We start from the raw sequence: 27574 nt of genomic DNA on the forward strand, positions 1-27574 counted from the left end.
TTTTTCCAGTTCTGTGAAGAAGGTCATTGGTAGCTTGATGGGGATAGTGTTGAATCTATAGATTACTTTAGGCAGTATGGCCATTTTCATGATATTAATTCTTCCTAACCATGAGCATGAAATATTTTTCCATTTGTTTGTGTCCTCTCTTATTTCCTTGAGCAGTGGTTTGTAGTTCTCCTTGAAGAGGTCCTTTACATCCTTTGTTTGTTGTATTCCTATGTATTTTATTCTCTTTGTAGCAGTTGTGAATGGGAGTTTGCTCTTGATTTAGCTCTCTGTCTGTTACTGGTATATAGGAATGCTTGTGATTTCTGCACTTTGATTGTGTATCCTGAGATTTTGCTGAAGTTGCTTATCAGTTTGAGAAGATTTTGGGCTGAGACGATGGGGTCTTCTAGATATACAATCATGTCATCTGCAAATAGAGACAGTTTGACTTCCTCCTTTCCAATTTGAATACCCTTTCTTTTTCTTGCCTGATTGCTCTGGCTAGAACTTCCAATACTATATTGAATAGGAGTGGTAAGAGAGGGCATCCTTGTCTAGTGCCTGATTTCAAAGGGAATTCTTCCAGCTTTTCCCGTTCAATATGATATTGGCTGCAGGTTTGTCGTAAATGGCTTTTATCATTTTATGATACATTCCGTCGATACCTAGTTTATTGAGAGTTTGTAGCACAAAGGGCTATTGAATTTTGTCAGAGGGCTTCTCTGCATCTATTGAGATAATCACGTGGTTTTTGTCTTTGATTCCGTTTATGTGATGGATTATGTTTATGGATTTGCGTATGTTGAACCAGCCTTGCAACCCTGGGATAAAGCCTACTTGATCGTGATGGATGTGCTGTTGCAATTGGTTTGCCAGTATTTTATTGAAGATTTTTGCATCGATATTCATTATGGATATTGGCCTGAAGTTGTCATTTTTAGTTGAATCTCTGCCGGGTTTTGGTATCAGGATGATGTTGATCTCATAAAATGAGTAGGGAGGATTCCCTCCTTTTCTATTGTCTGATACAATTTTAGAAGGATGGAACCAGCTCCTCTTTGTATGTCTGATAGAATTTGGCTGTGAACCCGTCTGGCCCTGGACTTTTTTTGGTTGGCAGGCTATTGATTGCTCCCTGTACTTCAGTCCTTGTTATTGGTCTATTCAGGTTTCAGCTTCCTCCTGGTTTAGTCTTGGTAGAGTACAAGTGTCCAGGAATTTATCCATTTCTTCCTGGTTTACTGGTTTATGTGCATAGAGCTGTTTATAGTAATCTCTGATGGTAGTTTGTATTTCTTTGGAATCAGTGGTGATGTCCCCTTTATTGTTTTTTATTGCATCTATTTGATTCTTCTTTTTTATTAGTCTGGCTAGCAGTCTATTTTGTTGATCTTTTCAAAAAACCAGCTCCTGGATTTATTGATTTTTTGAAGGGTTTTTTGTGTCTCTATCTCCTTGAGTTCAACTCTGATTTTAGTTATTTCTTGTCTTCTACTAGCTTTTGAGTTTTTTTTATCTTCCTCCTCTACCTCTTTCAATTTTGATGATAGAGTATCAATTTATCTTTCCTTGTTTCTCATGTGGGCATTTATTGCTATAAATTTCCCTCTCAACACTGCTTTAAAGGTGTCCCAGAGATTCTGGTAAGTTGTGTCTTCATTCTGATTGGTTTCGAAGAACATCTTCAAATGTTCTTGTCTTCATTTATTTATATTATAAATTAATTTTTATGAAAAATTATTATTACAAATATTATAACATATTTCTGTCTTCATTTCATTGTTTATCCAGTCAGCATTCAGAAGCAAGTTGTTCAGTTTCCAAGTGTTTGTACAGGTTTGAGTGTGTTTCTTAATCCTGAATTCTAGTCTGATTGCACTGTGGTCTGATAAACTGTTTGTTATGATTTCCATTCTTTTGCATTTGCTGAGGAGTGATTTGCTTCCAATGATGTGGCCAATTTTAGAGTAAGTGCAATGTGGTGCTGAGAAAAATGCATATTCTGTGTGTTTGGGGTGGAGTGTTCTGTATATGTCTATTAGGTCTGCTTGGTCCAACTCTGCATTCAAGTCCTGGATGTCCTTTTTAATTTTCTGTCTCATTGATCTGTCTGATATTAAAAGTGGATTGTTGAAGTCTCCCACTATTAATGTGTGGGAGTCTAAATCTTGTTTTAGGTCATTAAGAACCTGCTTTATATATCTGGGTGCTCCTGTGTTGGGTGTGTATATATTTAGGATAGTTAGCTCTTCTTGTTGGATTGATCCTTTTACCATTATGTAGTGTCCTTTGTCTCTTTTGATCTTTGTTGGTTTGAAGTCCATTTTATCAGAGACTAGGATTGCAACCCCTGCTTTTTTGTTGTTGTTGTTCTCCATATGCTTGGTAAATCTTCTTCCATCCCTTTATTTTGAGTCTATGTGTGTCTTTGTATGTGAGATGGGTTTCCTGAATACAGCACACCGATGGGTCTTTACTTTTTATCCAGTTTGCCAGTCTGTGTCTTTTGATTGGGGCATTTAGGCCATTTACAATCAATGTTACTATTGTTATGTGTGAATTGGATCCTGCCATTTTGTTACTGGCTGGTTTTCTTTCCCATTACTTGACTCATTTTCTTCATTGCATTTTTGGTCTTTGTCAACTGGTTTGCTTTTCCAGTGGCTGGTATTCGTTCCTTTCCGTGCTTAGTGTTTCTTTCAGGAGCTCTTGCAGGGCAGGTCTAGTGGTGATGAAATCTCTCAGTAATTGCTTGTCCGTAAAGGATTTTATTTCTCCTTCACTTACGAAGCTTAGTTTGACCAGATATGAAATTCTGGGTTGAAAGTTGTTTTCTTTAAGGATGTTGAATATTGGTCCCCACTCTCTTCTGTCTTGTAGGGTTTCTGCCGAGAGAGCCACTGTGAGTCTGATTGGCTTCCCTCTGTGTGTAACCCGACCTTTCTCTCTGGCTGCCCTTAGCATTTTTTCCTTCATTTCAACCCTGGTGAATATGACGATTATGTGCCTCAGAGTTCCTCTTCTTGAGGAATATCTTTGTGGAGTTTTCCGTATTTCTTGAATTTGAATGTTGGACTGCCTGCTAGGCTTAGGAAGTTCTCCTGGAGCATATTTGCCACCTTGGATTCATTCTCCCCATCATATTCAGGTACACCAATCAAGCGTAGATTAGGTCTTTTCACATAATCCCTTATTTTCCGGAGGCTTTGTTACACTTCTTTTCACTCTTTTATCTCTTCAACCTCTGATATCCTTTCTTCTGCTTGATTGATTTGGCTATTAAAACTTGTGTTTGCTTCACATGGTTCTCGTGTTGTGTTTTTCAACTCCATCAAGTCGTTTATGTTCTTCTCCAAGCTGGTTATTCTAGTTAACATTTCGTCTAACCTTTTTTCAAGGTTTTTGGTTTCTTTGCATTGAGTTAGAACGTGTTCCTTTAGCTCAGAAAAGTTTATTATCCACCTTCTGAAGCCCGTTTCTGTCAGTTTGTTGCACTCTTTCTCGGTCATGTTGTGTTCCTGTGTTGTTGAGGAGTTGTGATCCCTTAAAGAAGAAGAGGTGTTCTGGTCTTTGATGGTTTCATCTTTTTTGTGCTGGTTTTTTCCCATCTTCATGGATTTACCTGGCTGTGGTGTCAGGGAGCTGCTTGTTGAGGTGGCTTGTCTCCTAAACAAAAATATCTAAGAACAAAAATCTGCTTGGGAATTCTTAAAACAATTGAGTTTTTCATTTGATAAAATTTTTATACTCTTTTTACTGAGGCACACAAACAGTTTGTTTCTAAAGACAAATAACACACTATTTGTTGAGCAAAGAATATTGTATTTTTTTTTTCCCTGATGTTTTCCATGTGCTAGTATGTTAGCTGCTAAAATCTGAGGGTTTTTGTTTTGTTTTTGTTTTGTTTTGTCTTTAATTTTATTTTTTATTTATTTTTATTGTACTTAGGTTTTAGGGTACATATGAAGAACATGCAAGATTGTTGCATAGGTACACATGTGGCAGTGTGATTTGCTCCCTTCCTCCCCATCACCTATATCTGGCATTTCTCCCCATGCTATCTCTCCCCAACTCCCTACCCCTGCTGTCCCTCCCCAATTTCCCCCCAACAGACCCCAGTGTGTAGTGTTCGCCTCGCTGAGTCCATGTGTTCTCATTGTTCAACACCCACCTATGAGTGAGAACATGTGGTGTTTGATTTTCTGCTCATGTCCGTTTGTGTAGAGAATGATGGTTTCCAGGTTCATCCACATCCCTACAAAGGACACGAACTCATCGTTTTTGATGGCTGCATAATATTCCCTGGTGTATATGTGCCACATTTTCCCTGTCCAGTCATCGATGGGCATTGGGGTTGGTTCCAGGTCTTTGCTGTTGCGAACTGTGCTGCAATGAACATTCGTGTGCATGTGTCCTTATAGTAGAATGATTTATAACCCTTTGGATATATAACCAGTAATGCGATTGCTGGGTCAAATGGAATATCTATTTCTAGGTCCTTGAGGAATTGCCACACTGTCTTCCACAATGGTTGAACTAATTTGCACTCCCACCAACAGTGTAAAAGTATTCCTATTTCTCCACATCCTTTCCAGCATCTGTTGTCTCCAGATTTTTTAATGATCGCCGTTCTAACTGGTGTGAGATGGTATCTCAATGTAGCTTTGACTTGCATTTCTCTAATGACCAGTGATGATGAGCACTTATTCATGTTTGTTGGCCTCATGTATGTTTTCTTTTGTAAACTGTCTGTTCATATCCTTTGCCCACTTTTGGTTTTTGTCTTTGGTTCTGTTTATGTGGTGAATTACGTTTATAGACTTGTGTATGTTGAACCAGCCTTGCATCCCGGGATGATCCTACTTGATCATGGTGGATAAGCTTTTTGATGTGTGGTTGCAATCGGCTTGCCAGTATTTTATTGATGATTTTTGCATCTATGTTCATCATGGATATTGGCCTGAAGTTTTCTTTTCTTGTTGAGTCTCTGCTGAGTTTTGGTATCAGGATGATGTTGATCTCATAAAATGATTTGAGAAGGATTCCCTCTTTTTGGATTATTTGGAATAGTTTGAGAAGGAATGGTACCAGCTTCTCTTTGTATGTCTGGTAGAATTTGGCTGTGAACCCATCTGGACCTGGGCTTTTTTTTGGGTGGTAGGCTCTTAATTGCTGCCTCAACTTCAGACCTTGTTATTGGTCTATTCAGGGTTTCAACTTCTTCCTGGTTTAGCCTTGGGAGGAGGCAAGTGTCCAGGAATTTATCCGTTTCTTCCAGGTTTACTAGTTTATGTGCGTAGAGTTGTTTGTAATAATCTCTGATGATGATTTGAATTTCTGTGGAATCTGTGGTAATATCCCCTTTATCGTTTTTTATTGCATCAATTTGGTTATTGGTCTGGACCACTGGCTAGTGGTCTGTGTATTTTGTTGATCTTTTCGAAAAACCAGCTCCTGGATTTATTGATTTTTTTGAAGGGTTTTTTGTGTCTCTATCTCCTTCAGTTCTGCTCTGATCTTTGTTACTTCTTGTCTTCTGCTATTTTTTTTTTTAAGATTAGATTTTTTTTTTAAATTGCATTTTAGGTTTTGGGGTACATGTGAAGAACATGCAAGATTGCTGCATAGGTACACACATGGCAGTGTGGTTTGCTGACTTCCGTCCCCTCACCTGTATCTGTCATTTCTCCCCATGCTATCTCTTCCCACCTCCCACCTCCCCACCCCCCGTCCCTCCCCCATTTCCCCCCAACGGACCCCAGTGTGTAGTGCTCCCCTCCCTGTGTCCATGTGTTCTCATTGTCCAACACCCGCCTATGAGTGAGAACATGCGGTGTTTGATTTTCTGCTCTTGTGTCAGTTTGCTGAGAATGATGGTTTCCAGGTTCATCCATGTCCCTACGAAGGAGGTGAACTCATCGTTTTTGATGGCTGCGTAATATTCCATGGTGTATATGTACCACATTTTCCCTATCCAGTCTATCATCGTTGGGCATTTGGGTTGGTTCCAGGTCTTTGCTATTGTAAACAGTGCTGCAATGAACATTCGTGTGCACGTGTCCTTATAGTAGAATGATTTATAATCCTTTGGATATATACCCAGTAATGGGCTTGCTGGGTCAAATGGGATTTCTATTTTTAGGTCCTTGAAGAATCGCCACACTGTCTTCCACAATGGTTGAATTAATTTACATTCCCACCAACAGTGTAAAAGTGTTCCTATTTCTCCACATCCTCTCCAGCATCTGTTGTTTCCAGATTTTTTAATGATCACCATTCTAACTGGTGTGAGATGGTATCTCAATGTGGTTTTGATTTGCATTTCTCTAATGACCAGTGATGATGAGCATTTTTTCATATGTTTGTTGGCCTCCTGTATGTCTTCTTTTGTAAAGTATCTGTTCATATCCTTTGCCCATTTTCGAATGGGCTTGTTTGTTTTTTTCTTGTAGATCTGTTTTAGTTCTTTGTAAATTCTGGGTATCAGCCCCTTGTCAGATGGGTAGACTGCAAAAATTTTTTCCCATTCTGTTGGTTGCCGATTCACCCTACTGACTGTTTCTTTTGCCATGCAGAAGCTGTGGAGTTTGATTAGGTCCCATTTGTCTATTTTGGCTTTTGTTGCCATTGCTTTTGGCGTTTTGGTCATGAAGTCCTTGCCTACGCCTATGTCCTGAATGGTTTTGCCTAGATTTTCTTCTAGGGTTTTTATGGTGTTAGGTCTGATGTTTAAGTCTTTAATCCATCTGGAGTTAATTTTGGTGTAAGGTGTCAGGAAGGGGTCCTGTTTCTGCTTTCTGCACATGGCTAGCCAATTTTCCCAACACCATTTATTAAACAGGGAATCCTTTCCCCATTGCTTGTTTTTGTCAGGTTTGTCGAAGATCAGATGGTTGTGGGTATGTTGTATTTCCTGTGAGGCCTCTGTTCTGTTCCATTGGTCTATATCTCTGTTTTGGTACCAGTACCATGCTGTTTTGATTACTGTAGCCTTGTAGTATAGTTTGAAGTCCAGTAGTGTGATGCCTCTGCTTTGTTCTTTTTGCTTAGAATTGACTTGGCTATGCGGGCTCTCTTTTGGTTCCATATGAAGTTTAAGGTGTTTTTTTCCAGTTCTGTGAAGAAGGTCATTGGTAGCTTGATGGGAATAGCATTGAATCTATAAATTACTTTGGGCAGTATGGCCATTTTCACAATGTTGATTCTTCCTAACCATGAACATGGAATGTTTTTCCATCTGTTTGTGTCCTCTCTTATTTCGTTGAGCAATGGCTTGTCGTTCTCCTTGAAGAGGTCCTTTACGTTCCTTGTTAGTTGTATTCCTAGGTATTTTTTTCTCTTTGTAGCAATTGTGAATGGCAGTTCGTTCTTGCATTGGCTCTTTTTAAGTCTGTTACTGGTGTATAGGAATGCTTGTGATTTTTGCACGTTAATTTTGTATCCTTAGACTTTGCTGAAGTTGTTTATCAGTTTCAGGAGATTTTGGGCTGAGATGATGAGGTCTTCTAGATATACAATCATGTCATCTGCAAATAGAGACAATTTGATTTCCTCCTTTCCGATTTGGATACCCTTTATTTCTTTTTCTTGCCTGATTACTCTGGCTAGAACTTTCAGTACTATATTGAATAGGAGTGGTGAGAGAGGGCATCCTTGTCTAGTGCCAGATTTCAAAGGGAATGCTTCCAGTTTTTGCCCATTCAGTATGATATTGGCTGTTGGTTTGTCGTAAATAGCTTTTATTGTTTTGAGATACGTTCCGTCAATACCTAGTTTATTGAGAGTTTTTAGCATAAAGGGCTGTTTCATTTTGTCAAAAGCCTTCTCTGCATCAATTGAGATAATCGTGGTTTTTGTCTTTGGTTCTGTTTATGTGGTGAATTACGTTTATGGACTTGCGTATGTTGCACCAGCCTTGCATCCCCGGGATGAATCCTACTTGATCATGGTGGATGAGCTTTTTGATATGCTGCTGCAATCGGTTTGCCAGTATTTTATTGAAGATTTTTGCATCTATGTTCATCATGGATATTGGCCTGAAATTTTCTTTTCTTGTTGAGTCTCTGCCGGGTTTTGGTATCAGGATGATGTTTGTCTCATAAAATGATTTGGGAAGGATTCCCTCTTTTTGGATTGTCTGGAATAGTTTCAGAAGGAATGGTATCAGCTCCTCTTTGTATGTCTGGTAGAATTCGGCTGTGAACCCATCTGGACCTGGGCTTTTTTTGGGTGGTAGGCTCTTTATTGCTGCCTCGACTTCAGACCATGTTATTGGTCTATTCAGGGTTTCAGCTTCTTCCAGGTTTAGGCTTGGGAGGACGCAGGTGTCAGGAATTTATCCATTTCTTCCAGGTTTACTAGTTTATGTGCATAGAGTTGTTTGTAATAATCTCTGATGATGGTTTGGGTTTCTGTGGAATCTGTGGTGATATCCCCTTTATTGTTTTTTATTGCATCAATTTGGTTATTCTCTCTTTTCTTTTTTATTAATCTGGCTAGTGCTCTGTCTATTTTGTTTATCTTTTCAAAAAACCAGCTCCTGGATTTATTGATTTTTTTGAAGAGTTTTTTGTGTCTCTATTTCCTTCAGTTCTGTTCTGATCTTAGTTATTTCCTGTCTTCTGCTAGGTTTTGAGTTTTTTTTATCTTGCTGCTCTAGCTCTTTCAATTTTGATGATAGGGTGTCAATTTTCGATCTCTCCTTTCTTCTCATGTGGGCACTCATTGCTATATATTTTCCTCTAGAGACTGCTTTAAATGTGTCCCAGAGATTCTGGTATGTTGTGTCTTCGTTCTCATTGGTTTCGAAGAACATCTTTATTTCTGCCTTCATTTAATCGTTTATCCAGTCAACATTCAAGAGCAAGTTGTTCAGTTTCCATGAAGCTGTGCGGTTCTGAGTTAGTTTCTGCATTCTGAGTTCTAACTCGATTGCACTGTGGTCTGAGAGACTGTTATGATTTCTGTTCTTTTGCGTTTGCTGAGGAGTGATTTATTGCCAATTATGTGGTCAATTTTAGAGTAGGTGTGATGTGGTGCTGAGAAGAATGTATATTCTGTGGATTTGGGGTGGAGAGTTCTGTAAATGTCTATTAGGTTTGCTTGTTCCAGGTCTGAGTTCAGGTCCTGGATATCCTTGTTGATTTTCTGTCTGGTTGATCTGTCTAATATTGACAATGGGGTGTTAAAGTCTCCCTGTATTATTGTGTGGGAGTCTAAGTCTCTTTGTAAGTCATTAAGAACTTGCCTTATGTATCTGGGTGCTCCTGTATTGGGTGCATATATATTTAGGATCGTTAGCTCTTCTCATTGCAGTGATCCTTTTACCATTATGTAATGTCCTTCTTTGTCTCTTTCGATCTTTGTTGCTTTAAAGTCTATTTTATCGGAGATGAGAATTGCAACTCCTCCTTTTTTTTGCTCTCCATTTGCTTGGTAGATCTTCCTCCATCCCTTTATTTTGAGCCTTTGTGTATCCTTGCATGTAAGATGGGTTTCCTGGATACAGCACACTGATGGGTTTTGGCTTTTTATCCAATTGGCCAGTCTGTGTCTTTTGATTGGGGCATTTAGTCCATTGACATTTAGGGATAGTATTGTTATGTGTGAATTTGATACTGTCATTTTGATGCTACCTGGCTGTTTCATTGGTTAGTTGATGCAGATTCTTGATTGTGTTGATGCTCTTTTACCATTTGGTGTGTTTTTGGAGTGGCTGGTACTGGTTGTTCCTTTAGATGTGTAGAGCCTCTTTCAGGAGTTCTTGTAGAGCAGGTTTGGTGGTGATGAAATCTCTGAGTGCTTGCTTGTTCACAAAGGATTTTATTTTTCCTTCACTTATGAAGCTTAGTTTGGCTGGATAGGAGATTCTGGGTTGAAAGTTCTTTTCTTTAAGGATGTTGAATATTGGCCCCCACTCTCTTCTGGCTTGTAGGGTTTCCGCTGAGAGATCTGCTGTAAGTCTGATGGGCTTCCCTTTGTAGGTGACCTGACTTTTCCCTCTGGCTGCCCTTAGCATTTTGTCCTTCATTTCAACCCTGGTGAATCTGATGATTATATGCCTTGGGGTTTCTCTTCTTGAGGAATATCTTTGTGGTGTTCTCTGTATTTCCTGGACTTGATTATTGGCCTGCCTTGCTAGGTTGGGGAAGTTTTCCTGGGTAATATCCTGAAGAGTATTTTCCGGCTTGGATTCATTCTCTTCATTGCATTCAGGTACACCTATCAAACATAGATTAGCTCTTTTCACATAATCCCACAATTCTGTGGGAAATGTGGAGACTTTGTTCATTCCTTTTTACCCTTTTTTCTCTAATCTTGCCTTCTCTTTTTATTTCATTGAGTTGATCTTCGGCCTCTGATATCCTTTCTTCTGCTTGGTCAATTCAGCTGTTGAAACTTGTGCATGCTTCACGAAGTTCTCGTGTTGTGTTTTTCAGCTCCATCAATTCACTTACATTCCTTTCTAAGTTGTCCATTCTCATTAACATTTCGTCAAATCTTTTTTCAAGGTTCTTAGTTTCTTTGCATTGAGTTAGAACATGTTCTTTGAGCTCATAGAAGTTTCTTATTACCCACCTTCTGAAGTCTGATTCTGTCAGTTCATCACACTTATTCTCCATCCAGCCTTGTTCCCTTGCTAGTGAGGAATTGTGATCCCTTGTGGGAAGAGAAGTGTTCTGGTTTCTGGTGTTTCCATCCTTTTTGCGCTGGTTTCTTCCCATCTTTGTGGATTTATCCACCTGTCATCTTTGTAGTTGCTAACTTTCAGGTTCGGTCTCTGAGTGAACATTCTGTTTGTTGATGAAGTTATTTTTGTTTCTTAGTTTTCCTTCTAACAGTCTGAACCCAGAAGGCAGAGGCTGCAGTGACCCAAGATGGCACCACTGCACTCCAGCCTGGGTGACAGCAAGACTCCATCTCAAAAAAAAAAAAAAAAAAAAGGATTCTTCTTTGATCAAAACAAAAGCTTGCAGTTACTAGTATTAAAAGCAAACACTCAACAAAGTAAAAAGGCCAAACATGTATTTGTACTAAAACCTGAATACACCTACACATTTAAAGGAGCGTTTTATTTAGAATTATATTTTCCTATGGACACTTGAGTAGTGCCAGTGGTATTTACATCTTTGACATCACCTTTACTGTTCACAGACTACTTCATTTTATAATATGTTTAATTGAAAGGTAAGCTTACTTAACTGCAGAATGATCAGGTTGTTTTAATAGAGAGGAACTTTGGTTTGTTATTCTAATATTTAACAAAATACTCATCTCTTCACAGAATCTACCTGTTACTCGTATTTTGGACAATCTTATGGAGATGAAGTCAAACCCTGTGAGTACCATGTAGCATTATACTTTGTGTAAATTCCTGAATATGTCAAACTGACTAGTATGAAAGAGAATAAAATCAGATTGAGTTTCTTGTGAGCTTAATCACAGCAGAATACGTGAGGGAAAGGAAGAGTCCATGTTTTCAAGAAGCCTTTTTTAGCCATTATCACAGATTCTTGGAATTGGTTTTCTCAGCTGCTATACCCATTCTAGCCAGCTCTCATTCAAATGTAATGTAGATTATATGCTATATGTATAATTAAACGTAAAATATATCCTAAGGAACAAATTTCTGTAAATGGAAAAAGAACCAGTGAGTATCAGTTGATATAGTATGAAGACTACCAAACCAATTTAATTTTATAAAAGTTAAATTAGGCAAGAAGTGCACAGTAAAAATTTTAAGTGCATCTGTTTAGAGGGCACTAAATTTTGGGGGGGCTGAAGAAGTAAATTGACAATGAAATCATTGGATGAATAGACAAATGGGTCAGTATTGTTAGCATTGACTTAAAGAATGGGTTTCTAAGCCATCTGTTTGTAATTCAAGAAAGGAATGTACAAATCATCACAATCTGTTTCATAAAACATCCCATCCTGTTACTGTCACAACCAAAAGGTGGTTATTACCACAAGAATCTGGAATAAAAAACAGCATGACGGTCCCCACATCAAAACCCTGGTTTGAGTTTATCTAAATCCCTGTAGAGTTGGCAGTGAGGCTTAGGATTCCAATTCTGAGAAAGAGTGCGAACAGAATCTTCAGATGAGTGTGACCTTTTTTTTGTAATTGTCAAACATGACTGTAATAACATAAGAAGAAACTAACAAAAACAAGTTTTAAAATTCAGTGGTGTGAAAACAAAAATACAGTGTAACAAAACATCTCAAAAGGGCAATTAATATTATGAAAAGAATGGGACAATTGTTTATAATGATAAGCTAAAAAGGATTAGATTCTTCCATCTGGGAATCAATACAGATAAAGTGGTATACAATGAAATAATGATAGACTTTATCACTACATCCTAGAATACATGAGAAAAGACTAAGAGAGAAATACATTTATGACTAATTACCTTAGAGAATACTGCTTCATAATAGGCAGTAAACTTCCAGGAGATATTATGCCAAGCAACTATAAAGATTAAAAATATAAGTAAATGCAAAAATTTAGACAGATACCAAATATACAGGGGGTTAAGAAATTTTGATATTGCCCGGGTGCAGTGTAATCCCAGCACTTTGGGTGGCCAATGCTGCTGGATCACTTGAGCTCAGGAGTTTGAGACCAGCCTGGGCCACATAGTGAAACACCATCTCTACAAAAAGTAGAAAATATTACCTGGGTATGGTGATGGGCACCTGTAGTCCCAGCTACTCAGAAGGCTGAAATGGGAGGATCACTTGAGCTTAGGAGGTTGAGGCTGTAGTGAGCCAAGGTTGTGCCACTGCAGTCCATCCTGGTTGGCAGAATGAGACCCCGTCTCAAAAAAAGAAAATAGAATTTCTGGTATTTTGTTACCGTCCCTAAGCTTGATGTTGAGACGAAAAATAATGACAATAATAATGATGATAGCTAACGTTTATTGAGTACTTACCATGTGCCAGAAATCGTTCAAAGCATTTTTCAGTGGCTCACATGTGTAATCCTAGCACTTTGGGAGGCTGAAGCAGGCAGATCAGTTGAGGTCAGGAGTTCAAAATCAACCCGGCCAACATGGTGAAACCCCCTCTCTACAAAAAATACAAAAAATTAGGGGGGGCATGGTGACACACACCTGTAATCCCAACTCTCTAGAGGCTGAGGCAGGAGAATCACTTGAACCTGGGAGGCAGAGTTTGCAGTGAGCTGAGATCACGCCTACGGCACTCCAGCCGGGGTGGCAGAATGAGACTCTGTCTCAAAAAAAAAAAAAAGCATTTTTTCACCTATTATCTCATTAGGACTTTCTGAGAAAAGTACTAGTATTATTATCATTTTCTTTTTATAGATGAGGACAGTGTAGTGCAATGAAGTCAGGTTAACTTGCCCAAGGACACATAGCTAATACTGGCAGACCTGGGATTTTAACCAAAGGCCAAGTTATTTTTTTTACCGTTATGCTGTATTGATTAGGGCAAAAATCATTCCATTCATGGAATCACAGAACTATAGAGTTAAAGAAACATAAGTCATCTTAACAATGTAAGAGAGGCAACCAAGAAATGTTGTCACTTCCAAGTCACACTACTTTTAGTAACAAAATTGGAACCAGAAACCTACTACTGCTATATTCCTGCCTGGTGCTCATTCCAACATACATCCACATTTATCTGCCATAAACACATGGATGGCTACACTGTGGATCTTACTGAAATGTTTCTCTAAGCTAAGAAAGTATACAGATCAGTTCCCTTGACTTCCACTTTATAACTCAAGGCATATTATTGCAGACAGATTCTTTATTCTTTTTGCTTAATTAGAAAAAGTAACTTTTTCTGTTTTAAAAGTGTTTTTTATCTGCTAGATGAGGCGGCTGTCTGCATTCTCATCCTTCTCATGTTCCCAGATTGACAAATTGATTTGGAGGCAATGAAGAGATTAGCAAAATGCTAAAGGGATTAGCAAAGTATACTAAGTTAGACCTGGCAAATAATCTTGATTGTATCCATTTAAAATGCTGTAATCGAATTTTAGATGCATTTTTATCAGTTCATTTATTAAATGTTCATTCATTTCTTAATTGAATAAATTAAAATTAAGGCAAGATATCAGATAGGTTATCTTGCCTTGTAAGTCTGACTGGTAGTGGTTTCTCGGAGCAAAGTGTTGAAAGATCCTTACACTACGTTTGGGTTTACTGAGAGTGCTATGATTGATTAGCAGTGTTCACCATTGGGTACAGAACTAAATAGTGGCAACATGTGTAATGTATTTGTCATGAGCCGGATTTTGGTAGGACTGTCAACGCTCCAGAAAAGAATTAGTTTCTCTGGCGTGGTAGTTAAGAACTTGAGCATTGAAACTAGACTGCCTGGGTTTAAACCCAATAGGTCCCATACTTACTAGTCATGTGACTAGTTATGTAACTTTGTAAAAGTTTTCCGTACCCCAAACTGCCAATCTAAAAAAATGAGGGAAACAGTTACAACCTGATAGACCGTTATTGGGATTGAGTAACTTCGTCTAAAGTGCTTAGAATAAAGGTTATCACATACATAGTAAGTGCTCATTAAGTATTAGGGGTGGTGGTTGTACATTCCACAAAATTGATAGATTCATTAAAATAGGATACTCTAAACCAAACTGTGACCTTCAAAGGGAAATTGCACAGCCATGGTTAAGTTCTATTTTTTTTTTAACAGGAAACTGATGACTATAGATATTTTGATCCCAAAATGCTGCGGGGCAATGACAGGTAAGCAGCTTTTGTCTTCTTTGACTTTTTGTGGATTTTTCCCCTCAATAATGGAAATAAGTGATTTATTATAAAATAGTATTGCTTATTATTAAAAATCCATACTATATGGAAAACCTGTAAGAAAACAGTATGTATAATCTCATTATCCCGAGATATCTCTAGTAATGATACTTAGCATTTTCATGTTTTTCCTTCTGAATATATACACACCCAAATCCATTTAGATGTCTACTGGTTTTTTTATGAAATGGTGGAGATATTAGAAACTAATTGTGGGTGAGGGAAATTTGGATAACATCTATTTTTAAATGAATATTATCAAACCAATTGAAAAAATAGGAGCTTTAGATTGGATACCAGTTGTTTGGTTGTTTTTTATTTAACTGCTCCATAAAATTAAAGTCTCTGGGAACCATTGCTATATAACCCCTTGTGACAATGAAACATTCTATAAATTCTGCATTTTATCATAGACATTGGATGATAAGATATTATGGATATTAATTTTCATAATTAACAGTGGTATGAAAAATAGCCTATAAGATACAGAAAAAGAAAGGCAGAATTGGGGGGAAATAATAACTGCCTGGAATGATTTGCCTGTAGCACTGAAACTTAGTTGAAGCTAGTTTCTTGCCTGTGCCTTATGTTTGGGATCTTCAGAGCTTTACATTTGCTCTATCTTAAGATTTCATATATTTGTAGATGGTATGAAAATAATCTAGTCACTAGATTAAATTGTTTGATAACTTGAAATGTTGTCCTTTCCTGAATTTACCAGAAATGCCAACAAAATTGCATAAGAACTGCTAATAGCAGCTGCTGTTGGCAAGAGAGAATCTGACAAAGAACAGATTATGGAAAGGGGGATGAGGATTGACTACTAATGGGTACAGGGCTTCTCCTAGGGGTGATAAAAATGTTCTGAAATTAGACAGTGATGGTTGTAAAACTCTGTAAATATGTTAAAAACCACTGATTGTATACTTTACAACAGTGGATTAGCAACTTTCCTATATTGATGATTCTCCAGCTTACATTTTTTCCTTCCATGCATTTAGCTAACAAGTAGATACACAGCCCTCAGTATGCATGGGTTCCTCATCCATAGATTCAGCCAACCCGGGTTTAAAATATTTGGGGGGGGAAAAACAGACATGAACATGTACAGGCTTTTTTTTTCTTGTGTTTATTCTCTAAGCAATACCTAATACAATGTAAACTATATAGTTTGTTATATTGTTTACATAGCATTTACACTGTATTAGGTATTACAAGTAATCTAGAAGTTAAAATATATGGGAAGATGTGTGTAGGTTACATGCAAACACTACACTATTTTACATAAGGTACCTGAGCATCTGTAGACTTTGGTTCTACTGGGGGTCCTGGAACCCAAGGTAGAACGTCATGGAACTTCATGGATACCAAGGGAGACTATATTTGGCTTCTTGGTAATTTACTGAGAAATGTTTAATCCTAAATGCAGTTTATGCATGGTAATGAGAAGGAATATTAGGATTGATAAGACAGATAAGCTTAGAGTTTCATTTTTAACAGAGCCTTCTCCTGAGCTATCCCATCACAGTTAAATCTTGGTGATTAATAACTAGTAATACTATTCTATTTCAGTCTTACCCCTCCTCATCCATGTCTTCTGTTAAAGGAACTTAAACACTGAAGAGGCATTTCAGTCAGGTGGACTTGTAGCTTCTTCTATGGAATATTCAGACAGGCCATAAAAATAAGAAAAAGATGACAGAACTGTGTAGTCAGCCTCTGAACAATTAAGTAAAGTTGTAATCGCTTTCTTTTCTCAGTTGAGATTTTCAAAAATTACTTTTGGGGAAAATCTAAGTTGTCCTTGTAAGTCATACTGTACAGCCTGTTTTAGCACTCAAAACAAATCTAAGGCTAGACTCGCAAAAGCTTTGAAAAATGTCTTTATTATATATATTTTTAAAATACTTTGGTGTCTAAGGGATCTTTATTAAGAAATAAGCTACAGCAAAATTCAGATCTTTCCTTCCATTCCCTCTTTGCTTCCTGTTATTCTTCCTATACATAATTTATAGTTTTTCCACAAATGTAGATACCCACAAACTATATATAATATTGAGGGTGGTAAAAATTTACCACATAAAATATATGCTTTGTCCATTCACCTTATACCCAGATTTCCACTCCTCCTCATGGGAGCTGCTGCTCAGTCATCTAAAATTTTATTTTAAAGTAATAGGTTGCCCCATTTCCTTTTAGACTCTGAGATATCTCCCTCTTCTAGCTTCTTTCTATCGGTAGTCAGTTCACTACCCAACTCTGCAAAATTAAAGGACCCACTCCTCTAAAAAGGTAAAGGAGGTAGAACTGTGAATACCTAATAGTGCATGTGTGTGTATTTCCCTTACCTGTTTTATCCATAATAAAAGCTATGGGTGAAATTTTCAGTATGGTTTTTCTTTTATTTCAGCTCAGTTCCCAGAAACAAAAATCCATTCCAAGAGGTAAGTTTCTTATAAAAATTCTCTGTCCTACAAAGGAAAGATGAAAGGTTACCAAGCAGTCTTGATGACTATCTTTGTCCGAAACATGGCTTTGTGATGATTAGTGTATGGTAATTTTGATAAATCCAGTTGTGTACACCCAAGATTCTTTTTAAAAAATTTGGTCTAGCAATTATATTTTTCTAATTTATAGAGCTGCTTATATTTATAATATTTTAAGCTTAAAAATAACTGATAATTCACAGGAAATGAAGTCTTTAAGATTACAGTGAGTTTTACATGTGTGGAAACTTTCTGAAATTGGATTCCAAACATTTGTGATGATACCATGACTGTGTTTTCATTTGAAATACAAAGAAGCGTCTCAGTAAAAAAGACAGTAAATAACATATATTGGAAATTATATAAATGCTAGGTTTTCTAATTTTTCCTGCCTACAATAAATAACCCTAAATTCAAAAATGTCCTTTGGAGAAAGCCCTTTAGATTTGGTATTACCTAATTGAAGAATACAGTTATTTTTCTCTAAATTGTTTCTGAAAAATCTCTTCTTCATACAACTCAAAAGACATTAGAAATTTATAGACTTTTTCAAAAGAAATTTCTTAATTAAAATAGCATCGGGTGCTTAGAATATGACTTTTGGCTAGCATTTTTTAACCTTAATTTTAGAATAGGTCTCAGACTAAAAACCATGTTGCTTTTTTTCTTTTCTGTTTACATTTTAGGCCATTGTTTTTGTGGTGGGAGGAGGCAACTACATTGAATATCAAAATCTTGTTGACTACATAAAGGTACATTTTATTTAGCCTTTTTATTCTGTTGTTAGATGGTTTTATAGGTAGAACACTAGCATCCTCTGATGGCTATCCTGATCCTTATCTATAACTTATTTTCTAAAAAGTAGTTTTAAAATCATGCATATATGATTTTTAAATGTTCATTGTTTTCCTATTTCCATCACATTCATTTCCGGCCTTAAATTGTACTTAATCTAGAAAACAATGTATCTTATTGATATAATGCACTTTGCAGCCACCTGTCTTAATATAACTTCAAATGCTTAGAGGCCTCAAGCAAGCGCTTCCCAAAAAAAAACTTTCTCAGTGAAATGATTCACAAAACTCATTGATCTGAATAATATGCACTTTACTCCTATCCTGTTAACTTAAATCAGCAACATATGTCTAACAAACTTGAAGTGTCTGGTTTTTTTTCAGGAAACAGGAGCTATAGAGTTAGCAATGAAAGGGAGTGCAGGGAGTGGCAGACAGCTAGGCAAAAAGGAAGGAAAGGTTATAATCTGAAGAGGAAAAACACTATTAAAAATTCAGGGGCAACAGAATTTGCTGTTTTTAGAATGTCATTTTGTAATCTTCATTTATTTACTTAACGTTAAATAATGATCATTCTTTATGTCCTTATTTCATGTATTGCTTTAATAATGGTAGAGGGTTATGGTACAGTGAAGACAAAAAAACCACAGGCAGATGTCACAGAGCTCCAAAACAAGTAACTATTCTTGGGATTCTATCTTAGTTTTATAGGAGATACTTCATCTTTGCATTATGAACCACCAAGATGTGTGTGAGATACCTTGGTTTCAGAAGAGCCCTAGTCTTGTACAAAGAAGGTGTTTTATTTTTTTAAGTTCAGGGGTATATGTGCAGTTTTGTTACATAGGTAAAGTTGTGTCATGGGGTTCATTGTACAGATTATTTCATCACTCAGGTATTAAGCCTAGTACCCATTAGTTATTTTTCCTGATCCTTTCCCTCCTCCCACCCTCCACCTTCCAAAAGGCCTCAGTGCGTGTTGTTCCCCTCTAATGTGTCCATGTGTTCTCATCATTTAGCTCCCACTTATAGAACATGCAGTATTTGGTTTTCTGTTCCTGCATTAGTTTGCTAATGATAATGGCCTGCAGCTCCATCCATGTACCTGCAAAGGACATGATCTTACTCTTTTTTATGCCTGCATGGTATTCCATGGCGTACATGTACCACATTTTCTTTATCTAGTCTAACATGGATGGACATCTAGGTTGATTCCATGTCTTTGCTATTGTGAATAGTGCTGCGATGAACATACATGTGTATGCATCTTTATAATAGAATGATTTATATTCTTTTGGGTATATACCCAGTAATCGAATTGCAGGGTTGAATGGCATTTCCGTCTTTAAGTCTTTGAGGAATCGCCGTACTTTCTTCCTCAATGGCTGAACTAATTTACAGTCCCACTAGTGTTCCAAAAGGAGATGTGTATAAGTGTTCCTTTTTCTCCAAAACCTCACCAGCATCTTAAAAAATAATCATTCTGACTGGTGTGAGATGGTATCTCATTGTGGTTTTATGATCGGTGATGTTGACCGTTTTTTCATATGATTGTCGGCCACATGTATGCCTTCTTTTGAAAAATATCTGTTCATATCCTTTGCCCACTTTTTTATGGATTTGTTTTGTTTTTGAGATAGAGTCTTGCTCTGTCGCCCAGGCTGGCATACAGTGACACCATCCCAGCTCACAGCAACCTCTGCCTCCCAGGTTCAAGCAATTCTCCTGCCTCAGCCTCCCAAGTAGCTGAGGTTACAGACACACACCACCACACCCAGCTAAGTTTTGTATTTTTAGTAGAGATGGGGTTTCACCGTGTTGACCAGGCTGTTCTCGAGCTCCTGACCTCAAGTGATCCACCCACCTCAGTCTCCTAAAGTGCTGAAATTACAGGTGTGAGCCACCACACCTGGCGTGGGGTAGCTTTTTCTTGTAAATTTAAGTTCCTTATAGATGCTGGATATTAGACCTTTCCTGGATGCATAGTTTGCAGAAAGTTTCTACCATCCTATAGGTTTTCTGTTGATAGTTTCTCTGGCTGTGTAGAAGCTCTTTAGTTTAATTAGATCCCGTTTGTCAATTTTTGCTTTTATTGCAGTTGCTTTTGGTGTCTTCGTCATAAAATCTTTGCCCATTCCTATGTCCAAATGATATTGCCTAGGTTGTCTTCCAGGGTTTTTATAGTTTTGAGTTTAAGTCTTTAATTCATCTTGAGTTGATTTTTGTATATGGTGTAAGGAAGGGGTCCAGTTTGAGTTTTCTGCATATGGCTAGCCAGTTTTCTTAGCACTATTTATTGAATAGGGAGTCCTTTCTCCATTGCTTTTTTTTTTCAGGTTTGTCGAAGATCAGATAGTTGTGGGTATGCAATCTTATTTCTTGGCTCTGTTTGTTTGATTTGTCCATAGGTCTGTTTTGGTACCAGTACCATGCTGTTTTGGCTACTGTAGAGCCCTATGGTATAGTTTGAAGTCGGGAAACATGATGCCTCTAGCTTTGTTCTTTTTCTTAGGATTGCTGTGGCTATTTTGGCTCTTTTTTGTTTCTGTATGAATTTTAAAACAGTTTTCTCTAGTTCTATGAAGAATGTCAATGGTAGTTTAATAGGAAATAGCATTGAATCTATAAATGGCTTTGGGCAGTATGGCCATTTTAACGATATTTTTCTTCCTATCCATGAGCATGGATGTTTTTCCATTTGTTTGTGTAATCTCTGATTTCTTTGAGCAGTGGTTTATAGTTCTTCTTGTAGAGATCTTTCACTTCTCTGGTTAGCTTTATTCTTTTTGTGGCAATTGTGAATGGGAGCTTGTTCCTGATTTGGCTCTCGGCTTGACTGTTACTGGTGTATAGGAATGCTAGGGATTTGTGCACATTGATTTTGTTTCCTGAGACCTTGCTGAAGCTGTTTATCAGCTTAAGAAGCTTTTGGGCTGAGACCGTGGGCTCTAAGTAAAAGTTCACGTCATCTGCATACAGGGACAGTTCAATTTCCTGTCTTCTTATTTGGATATCCTTTCTTTCTCTCTCTTGCCTGATTGCCCTGGCCAGAACTTTGAATACTATGTTGAATAGGAGTAGTCAGAGGGCCATCCTTGTCTTGTGCCAGATTAATATTTCTCTAGTTTCATAGCCAAAATTAGGTTGCATGACCAGGCTCAATAGCAGAAACCAAGGGGACATGACACAAACCAGATGCAAACCATCTCTATAAACAGTGCTGACAAGCTAGTACAAGTTGCCCCCTAGTCCTGACCCCAGAACAAGACAATATTCATCACTAGTTAGAACATTTCATTCAGGTTTGGCCAACGGTTAGCAACATGACTGGTTCCAGGTGTTCCCAGGGATAAACACATGGTTGCAATAGACACTTTTGCATTCCACATGCTCTTACCCTTGGTTAAGCTTTTTTAATCACTTGACATCATTCTTCTTTTGGCAACTTTTACATTATATAACAGAAAAACGAGAAAATAAACACTAAAATACTAATCATTTGTGTAGTGACTGAAGTAGATTATAACTTTTCAAAAAATTGAAGTTTACCCGATAGTCCAGTGAAAACTTGTTCTTAATAATGTCCCAGCTTGACAGTTTTACCTCTTTCTACCACAGAACGTTGAATTTTATGAAATTATATAACAATTATTAACTAAATCTAGTTCATTTCTCTGATAATCTGGTCTTTTACCAGAAGACCTTGTAGGGGTTTTAATTCAGTTTCCTAATACATTTGCTCATTCATTTGGTTATAGGAATTGTTCATATGAATCTCACCAATGATCAGTATTGTACCAAATAGCAATTACATTATGATTTGGTTTGCTTACTAAATTTTTTTTTCATCTTTCACGATAAAGTCAGCTCTTGCTCTTACAAGAAAATGTAACTGATGGAGGCACTATAAGTTTCCCATAAATTCATTCTTTTTGCTTACTCTGCCAAGATACCAGGCCATTTTCCTTGCATTACTTTGGCTTTTAATTGAGGAGCATACTTAATCCTTCTTGAGTCTGTGTGCATGTGTCTTCCCATCTTTATGTAACTGTTGAGTTTTATCATTTTTCCAGGCTTCTTGCCACCATTTCCCTTCCTCCTGAAATAACATTTCTTGTAAACAACCAATACAGGTCATTAAGTCGTCTTTCTCAGTATGTCTCTTTTCATTAAAGGCAAATTGGACTTACCATGGGACTCATAGAAGTGTGCCAGTGTTTCTGCCCAGATTGGTTTAACCACCAAATACGTTGTTGCCATTGAGTTTTTCTTGCTTGAATATAGTTTGAATATATCTTTTGGATCCAAAATCCTTCAGGAACCTTTTGAAAGGTGGTAGGGGAGGAAAGACAAGAGTTTTCAGTTCCCCAAGGCAGTGTCATATGAGTAGTAATTATTCCCAAAAATAATTAACTCTAATTATTCTCGGCAAAAAATCAGGGTTATCAGCGGCAAGTGTGTAAGACCACCAAGTTATCCTTTACTTGGTTTCAGTACCAAAATTTTTTTTAACTTCAGTTAGTGCCTTCCACCCACAGAAACAAGATACATAGGCATTAGAGCATGACTATTTGGAAATGCAGCAATTTTATGTCCGTGTTTCTGGACACCTTTCTTAACAAATTATAACTGTGTTTAGTAGTCACATGGTAGTCTGTTACTTCATTGTTGAACAAAATCATTTGTGTGCATTTGAGAGAAAACAGTGTCCTAACTTTCCTTCCCAAAAGTAGTCCTCTACAGTAAATACAACCAATGGGAGCCAAAAGACAAGCATTACAGTTATTCTGTGTTTATTCTCAAGATGTTATTAGCATCATCAAGATTCAGATAAAATTCTGCAGATTAAATTCTTAAATCTCCTGCAACCCAATCTTAGACAGAACATTCTCTTGCTCTCAGCCTCTTACAAGATACCAAGATAATGTTAACTTTCTCTTTTTGCATTATTTACTTATTGGCTCCCTTTCTTAGAATAAAGAATTTTCCTCCTTTCTCCTTTTTTACCCAGACCTTTACCCCTGAGTTAGGCACCATCAGATTCGGCAAGAGGACTTACCAATGGCACTGACAGCAATGTGAGACTGGCTGTGCTTTTCCCCTTTGTCCATTCCCAGTCACATAAAGTTGGGGTGGATAACTGCAAGTTTACAGGACTGTCTTGTCCACATGTGAGAAAAGATGCAAAAAAAAACATTAATTCCAGGCTTAGATAGGGGAAAATAAAAACGGTCCATTCCATCATTCCTCAGACAGTTAGAAGTATTATCTTCATGTTTTTCATTTATATCTTTAATTTCTTTCAATATTTGGTAGTCTTCAGAGTATATTCTTATGCTCTTCTGAAAGTCATTTTCTTAAGTTCATTTTTTGATTCTTCATTCCAAATATAAAAATTCAACTGACTTTTATGTTGATCTTATGTTTTACAGCCTTGCTAAGTTTATTAGTTCTTATTGTTTTTAATGAATCTTAGAAATTTTATGTACAAGATCATGTTATCTATAAAGAGAGATAGTTTTACTTCTTTTCTATCTGGAATGTTTTTTTTTTCTGCAACTGCCTCGGCTAGAACTTTCAATGCCTTGTTCAATAGAAGAGACAAGAGCAGACATCCTTGTCTTCTTTCTGATCATAGGGGCAAAGCGTCTAGTCTTTAACCATTATATTATATATTTCATTATGTTATTCATAGATGCCCTTTAGATCCATTAAATGTTTAGTAGCTACTAAGCCCCCTAGTTTAATTGTCCTGAGAGGATTTTTGAATCCCTTTTAGTCTAAGTTTTATTTTGTCCCGAATAATCCTAATATTTTCCCTACCATTCAGCTGTATTAAGAAGGAAATGAGCCAGTAGGTCTGTGACAGCCTTCCTCACATCATTAGAAACCTGTGTCAGTATAGTCTATGTGAAACTAAACCTAAGAATGACTATACCTACATGAGACTTGCAATACAGAATTAATTAACATGGTCCTTGGTTTATACCAGCCCATAACATAAGGGGCAAGTGCCAGAAAATACTGTTATACATCTATTTTGTATAACTCTGGTATAATTGGTAAAAATAATTTGACCGATTTTATTAAAACATTTGATAATACTAATCTTGATGAATTGGGATCTTGATTTAAAACCACCACAAGGTATTCTCTTGATGGAAGGTGATTGGCTGGAGAAAGAACTACATTGAGTTATGTAATTTTACATTGAATCAATATATTGGTACATTTCATAAAAATTTTTTTTTTTTTTTTTTTTTTTTTGAGACAGGCTCACTCTCTTGCCCAGGCTGGAGTACAGTGGCACAATCTTGGCTCACTGCATCTCTGCCTCCCGGGTTCAAGCGATTCTCTGCCTCAGCCTCCTGAGTAGCTGGGATTACAGGCGTGTGCCACCATGCCTGGCAGCTAATTTTTGTATTTTTAGTAGAGATGGGGTTTCACCATGCTAGCCAGGCTGGGCTCAAGCTCCTGACATCATGATCTTCCCACCTTGGCCTCCCAAAGTGCTGGGATTACAGGTGTGAGCCACTGCGCCCAGCCCATAAAGTTCAATTTCTAACTGAGAGAGGAAGTAAAGGATTCATTAAGCTTGTACATGATAAGAACAACTGCACTGGAATGTTTGATAAACTACATTACTTTAACATTATACCTACACTTCATTGGATGGCTAAAAATGATTAGAAAAGAATGATGATGAGTAATTTGGTTAAGAAAGCTTGGCCCGAGGTAGGGACTGTACGAGTCAGAATTAATCTCAGCTGGGCTACTGTACCCCTGTGCTTATCTCTAAGAATGCTGGGATCCATGGTGCTGATATTTAGCCAAAGCTGAATGAAGTTAACTAGTGATGAATTCCAGTCCAGGGCTAGAGACTAAGATAAACCTGAGGGCAACTTGTGCTGGCTTGCCAGCATTGTTTAATAGAAAATGCAAAGATTGATTTTACATTTTGCACCTAGTTTTTGTCATGTTCCCTTGGTTTCTGCAGTTGAGCCTGATTTTGCCTGCCTGACCAGAGAGACATAAAAGACCTCTCCTTGAACAAGAATCAGGTTCCCCTGGGAGCTATGTCTAGAAGTTCTGGACCCCTCTAATGTTTCCCTGTGCTTGCTTGCTTCTTGTATACTGGAACCTCTACCTTTATTAATGTGTATTAGCCACAAGAATCCCAATATATGACCCATATACCATCTTATTTTGAAAAAAAATCTGAGTTGTGGCTTTTATTTATTCTCAGAGATGGCCATTAGAACATGTATTCAGCCAACAATGTTTGATCAGCCTATATACCTCACAGAGTTGTGTTACGAATTTACCTTCAAGTTCATAATACATACAAGAAATTAGCAAATCGTTAGTAGAGATTTGGCTGTTGTGATTGGCTTCCAACATAGTAACTGTGACTTTTATTCCTGATTTTGACAATGTGGAATGAGATGTATTAACTTACAAACACTGTGTTGCTCAAGTGAGACTAAAAGCACAATCCATGCTACCTGCACCATAGCCCACTTTCAGCATAAAGAAACTCAAATGTATTCTTCAAGTAGTGCACATCCTACATTGGAAGAATGTTCTAAGACTGTATGGGTAACTGTTGCTCCTGTGAAATATGACAGTCATCAGATTCCTTCTATTTTGAGTGTAATAGAAAATGGCACCAATAGTGTGCCATAATACCTATTTTGGGGGACAAAAAAAAACTATGCTCATGTGTCACCACTTTATTCCTCTTTATTTCATGCAATTTTAGGTAGATGTGTACACTAAAATCCAACACTATCCCCAAGAAGGACTGTCAAGAATTACCAAAAAAAAAAAAGTAGCATATTAATCTCTTTTCTTGGGAATATTGAATGTATTTCTTGTTACTTACTTTTATCTAAGTTCTGACTGATTTTTGCAGGGAAAACAAGGCAAACACATTTTATATGGCTGCAGTGAGCTTTTTAATGCTACACAGTTCATCAAACAGGTAAAGTATACCTTTGTTGTTTGTTTCTGTTAACATACCCCACGTTGCTATTGGTATTGTTCAAAAGAGAGAAAGAAAACCGCTTACTGACCTGAACCAGCTGAAACCAAAAGCCATACAGCTATACCAAGATAGGCAGGGACAACTAAGAAGAAAACCTTGATAATATTGTTTCCAGCAGGAGTTTACACATCCTTCCAGAGCTGAAAGCCTTTTCTGTGGCTTTTAATGATCCTTTTGAAATACAAAAATATATGAGAACTGTCAGTAGTCTGTCACTCATGACATTTGTCTTTACATTTTCACAAAGTTAATACTAATTTTTTTTCATTCCCAGGGTTTTGCTTTCCATCAGTTAACATTACCTAATAATGTTTACATTTCTTTGCTATGATGATGTTTATCGCAATTCTGTTTTCTTTTTCTTGGTAGAGACGATCTCTCACTATGTTGCCCAGGTTGGTCTTGAACTCCTGGCCTCAAGTGATTCTCCCGCCTCAGCCTCCCAAGTAGCTAGGATTACATGCATGAGCCACTGTGCCCAGCCTTCAGTTTTTAACTATCTACAAATGTTTTACATTTGAGTTAGTGATAAACATTAGGAAGTGTCATTTCTTAAAGGGTTTACAAGTATGTTTGAATGCTTCTTTTGTGATCTTTTTTAAAAGTTTCATGTATGATTTTGTTTTATTTTGTTTCAGTTGTCACAACTTGGACAAAAGTAACACAGAAGAACCTTACTATGATAATCTACTTGGAATGTGGATAAATGTAAAAAGAAAATAAATATTTCCCTCTCTATAACAATGTCCTAACAGTGAAATTGAGAGTTATTTGCTAATTTTTAAGGAAATTCTATACTTAATATAATATGTATTGATTAAAAGAATAAAACATTTCAGAAATAAAATTTCAACATTGTTCATTTTCTCTCCTGTTTGATAAATGAGTATATTATTAAAATACTAATAACTAATAGGTTATGATTGAAGTTGGTGACATTTTAAGATTATCACATACAGATTTTATTTGATTGGTTCATGAGTCCCCTACTTGTATGCATTTTAATTGTACAACTACTTTCTCATAGTTTTTTGGGTATCCATGTTGCCTCTAGATTTTAGATGGAGATTTTAAGCCACTTTAATGTCTCTTCTCCTTCTGGCACACATATATACATTTTATCACATAAAGTCCCTCTTTCAGGTAATGGTGATCAAGGCAACACTAACATGATTTGGAATGGACAAATACAAAACGTTCATCGCATGAAGTTCTAAATAATACTGATTCCAAGCTTCTTTGGTATGCATTACTGACAAGTATTGATCACTCATACTGTTCAGCACATCCATAAGATAAAAAGCAAGTCAACTGCTTGAAAGGGAAGGAAAAAAAATGCTTCCTATTATAAAGGCCAGGGAGCTTTCCCTCTTTATGAGTCTCATATCAACAGGAATCTGTAATGTTACAGACAATATACTGACAATACATATAAGATTTACAGGTCAAGAAAAA

At 37.1% G+C, this 27574-nt stretch overlaps 1 protein-coding gene across 1 annotated transcript in view; it reads left to right on the top strand.

Annotated features, from left to right (window-relative positions):
- Nucleotides 1–26966, top strand: part of SCFD1 (sec1 family domain containing 1) — a 100415-nt gene extending 73449 nt beyond the window's left edge. Inside the window, exons 20-25 of the mRNA XM_003924232.4 lie at nt 11276–11329; nt 14677–14729; nt 17203–17236; nt 17965–18030; nt 25988–26056; nt 26758–26966. Of these exons, the coding sequence (XP_003924281.3) occupies nt 11276–11329; nt 14677–14729; nt 17203–17236; nt 17965–18030; nt 25988–26056; nt 26758–26781 (300 nt within the window). The 3' untranslated portion in view covers nt 26782–26966. The remainder of the gene's footprint in view (nt 1–11275; nt 11330–14676; nt 14730–17202; nt 17237–17964; nt 18031–25987; nt 26057–26757) is intronic.
- The last annotated feature ends 608 nt before the right edge of the window (nt 26967–27574 follow it).

Source organism: Saimiri boliviensis, chromosome 2 (assembly GCF_048565385.1).
Source record: "Saimiri boliviensis isolate mSaiBol1 chromosome 2, mSaiBol1.pri, whole genome shotgun sequence".
NCBI lineage: Eukaryota > Metazoa > Chordata > Mammalia > Primates > Cebidae > Saimiri > Saimiri boliviensis.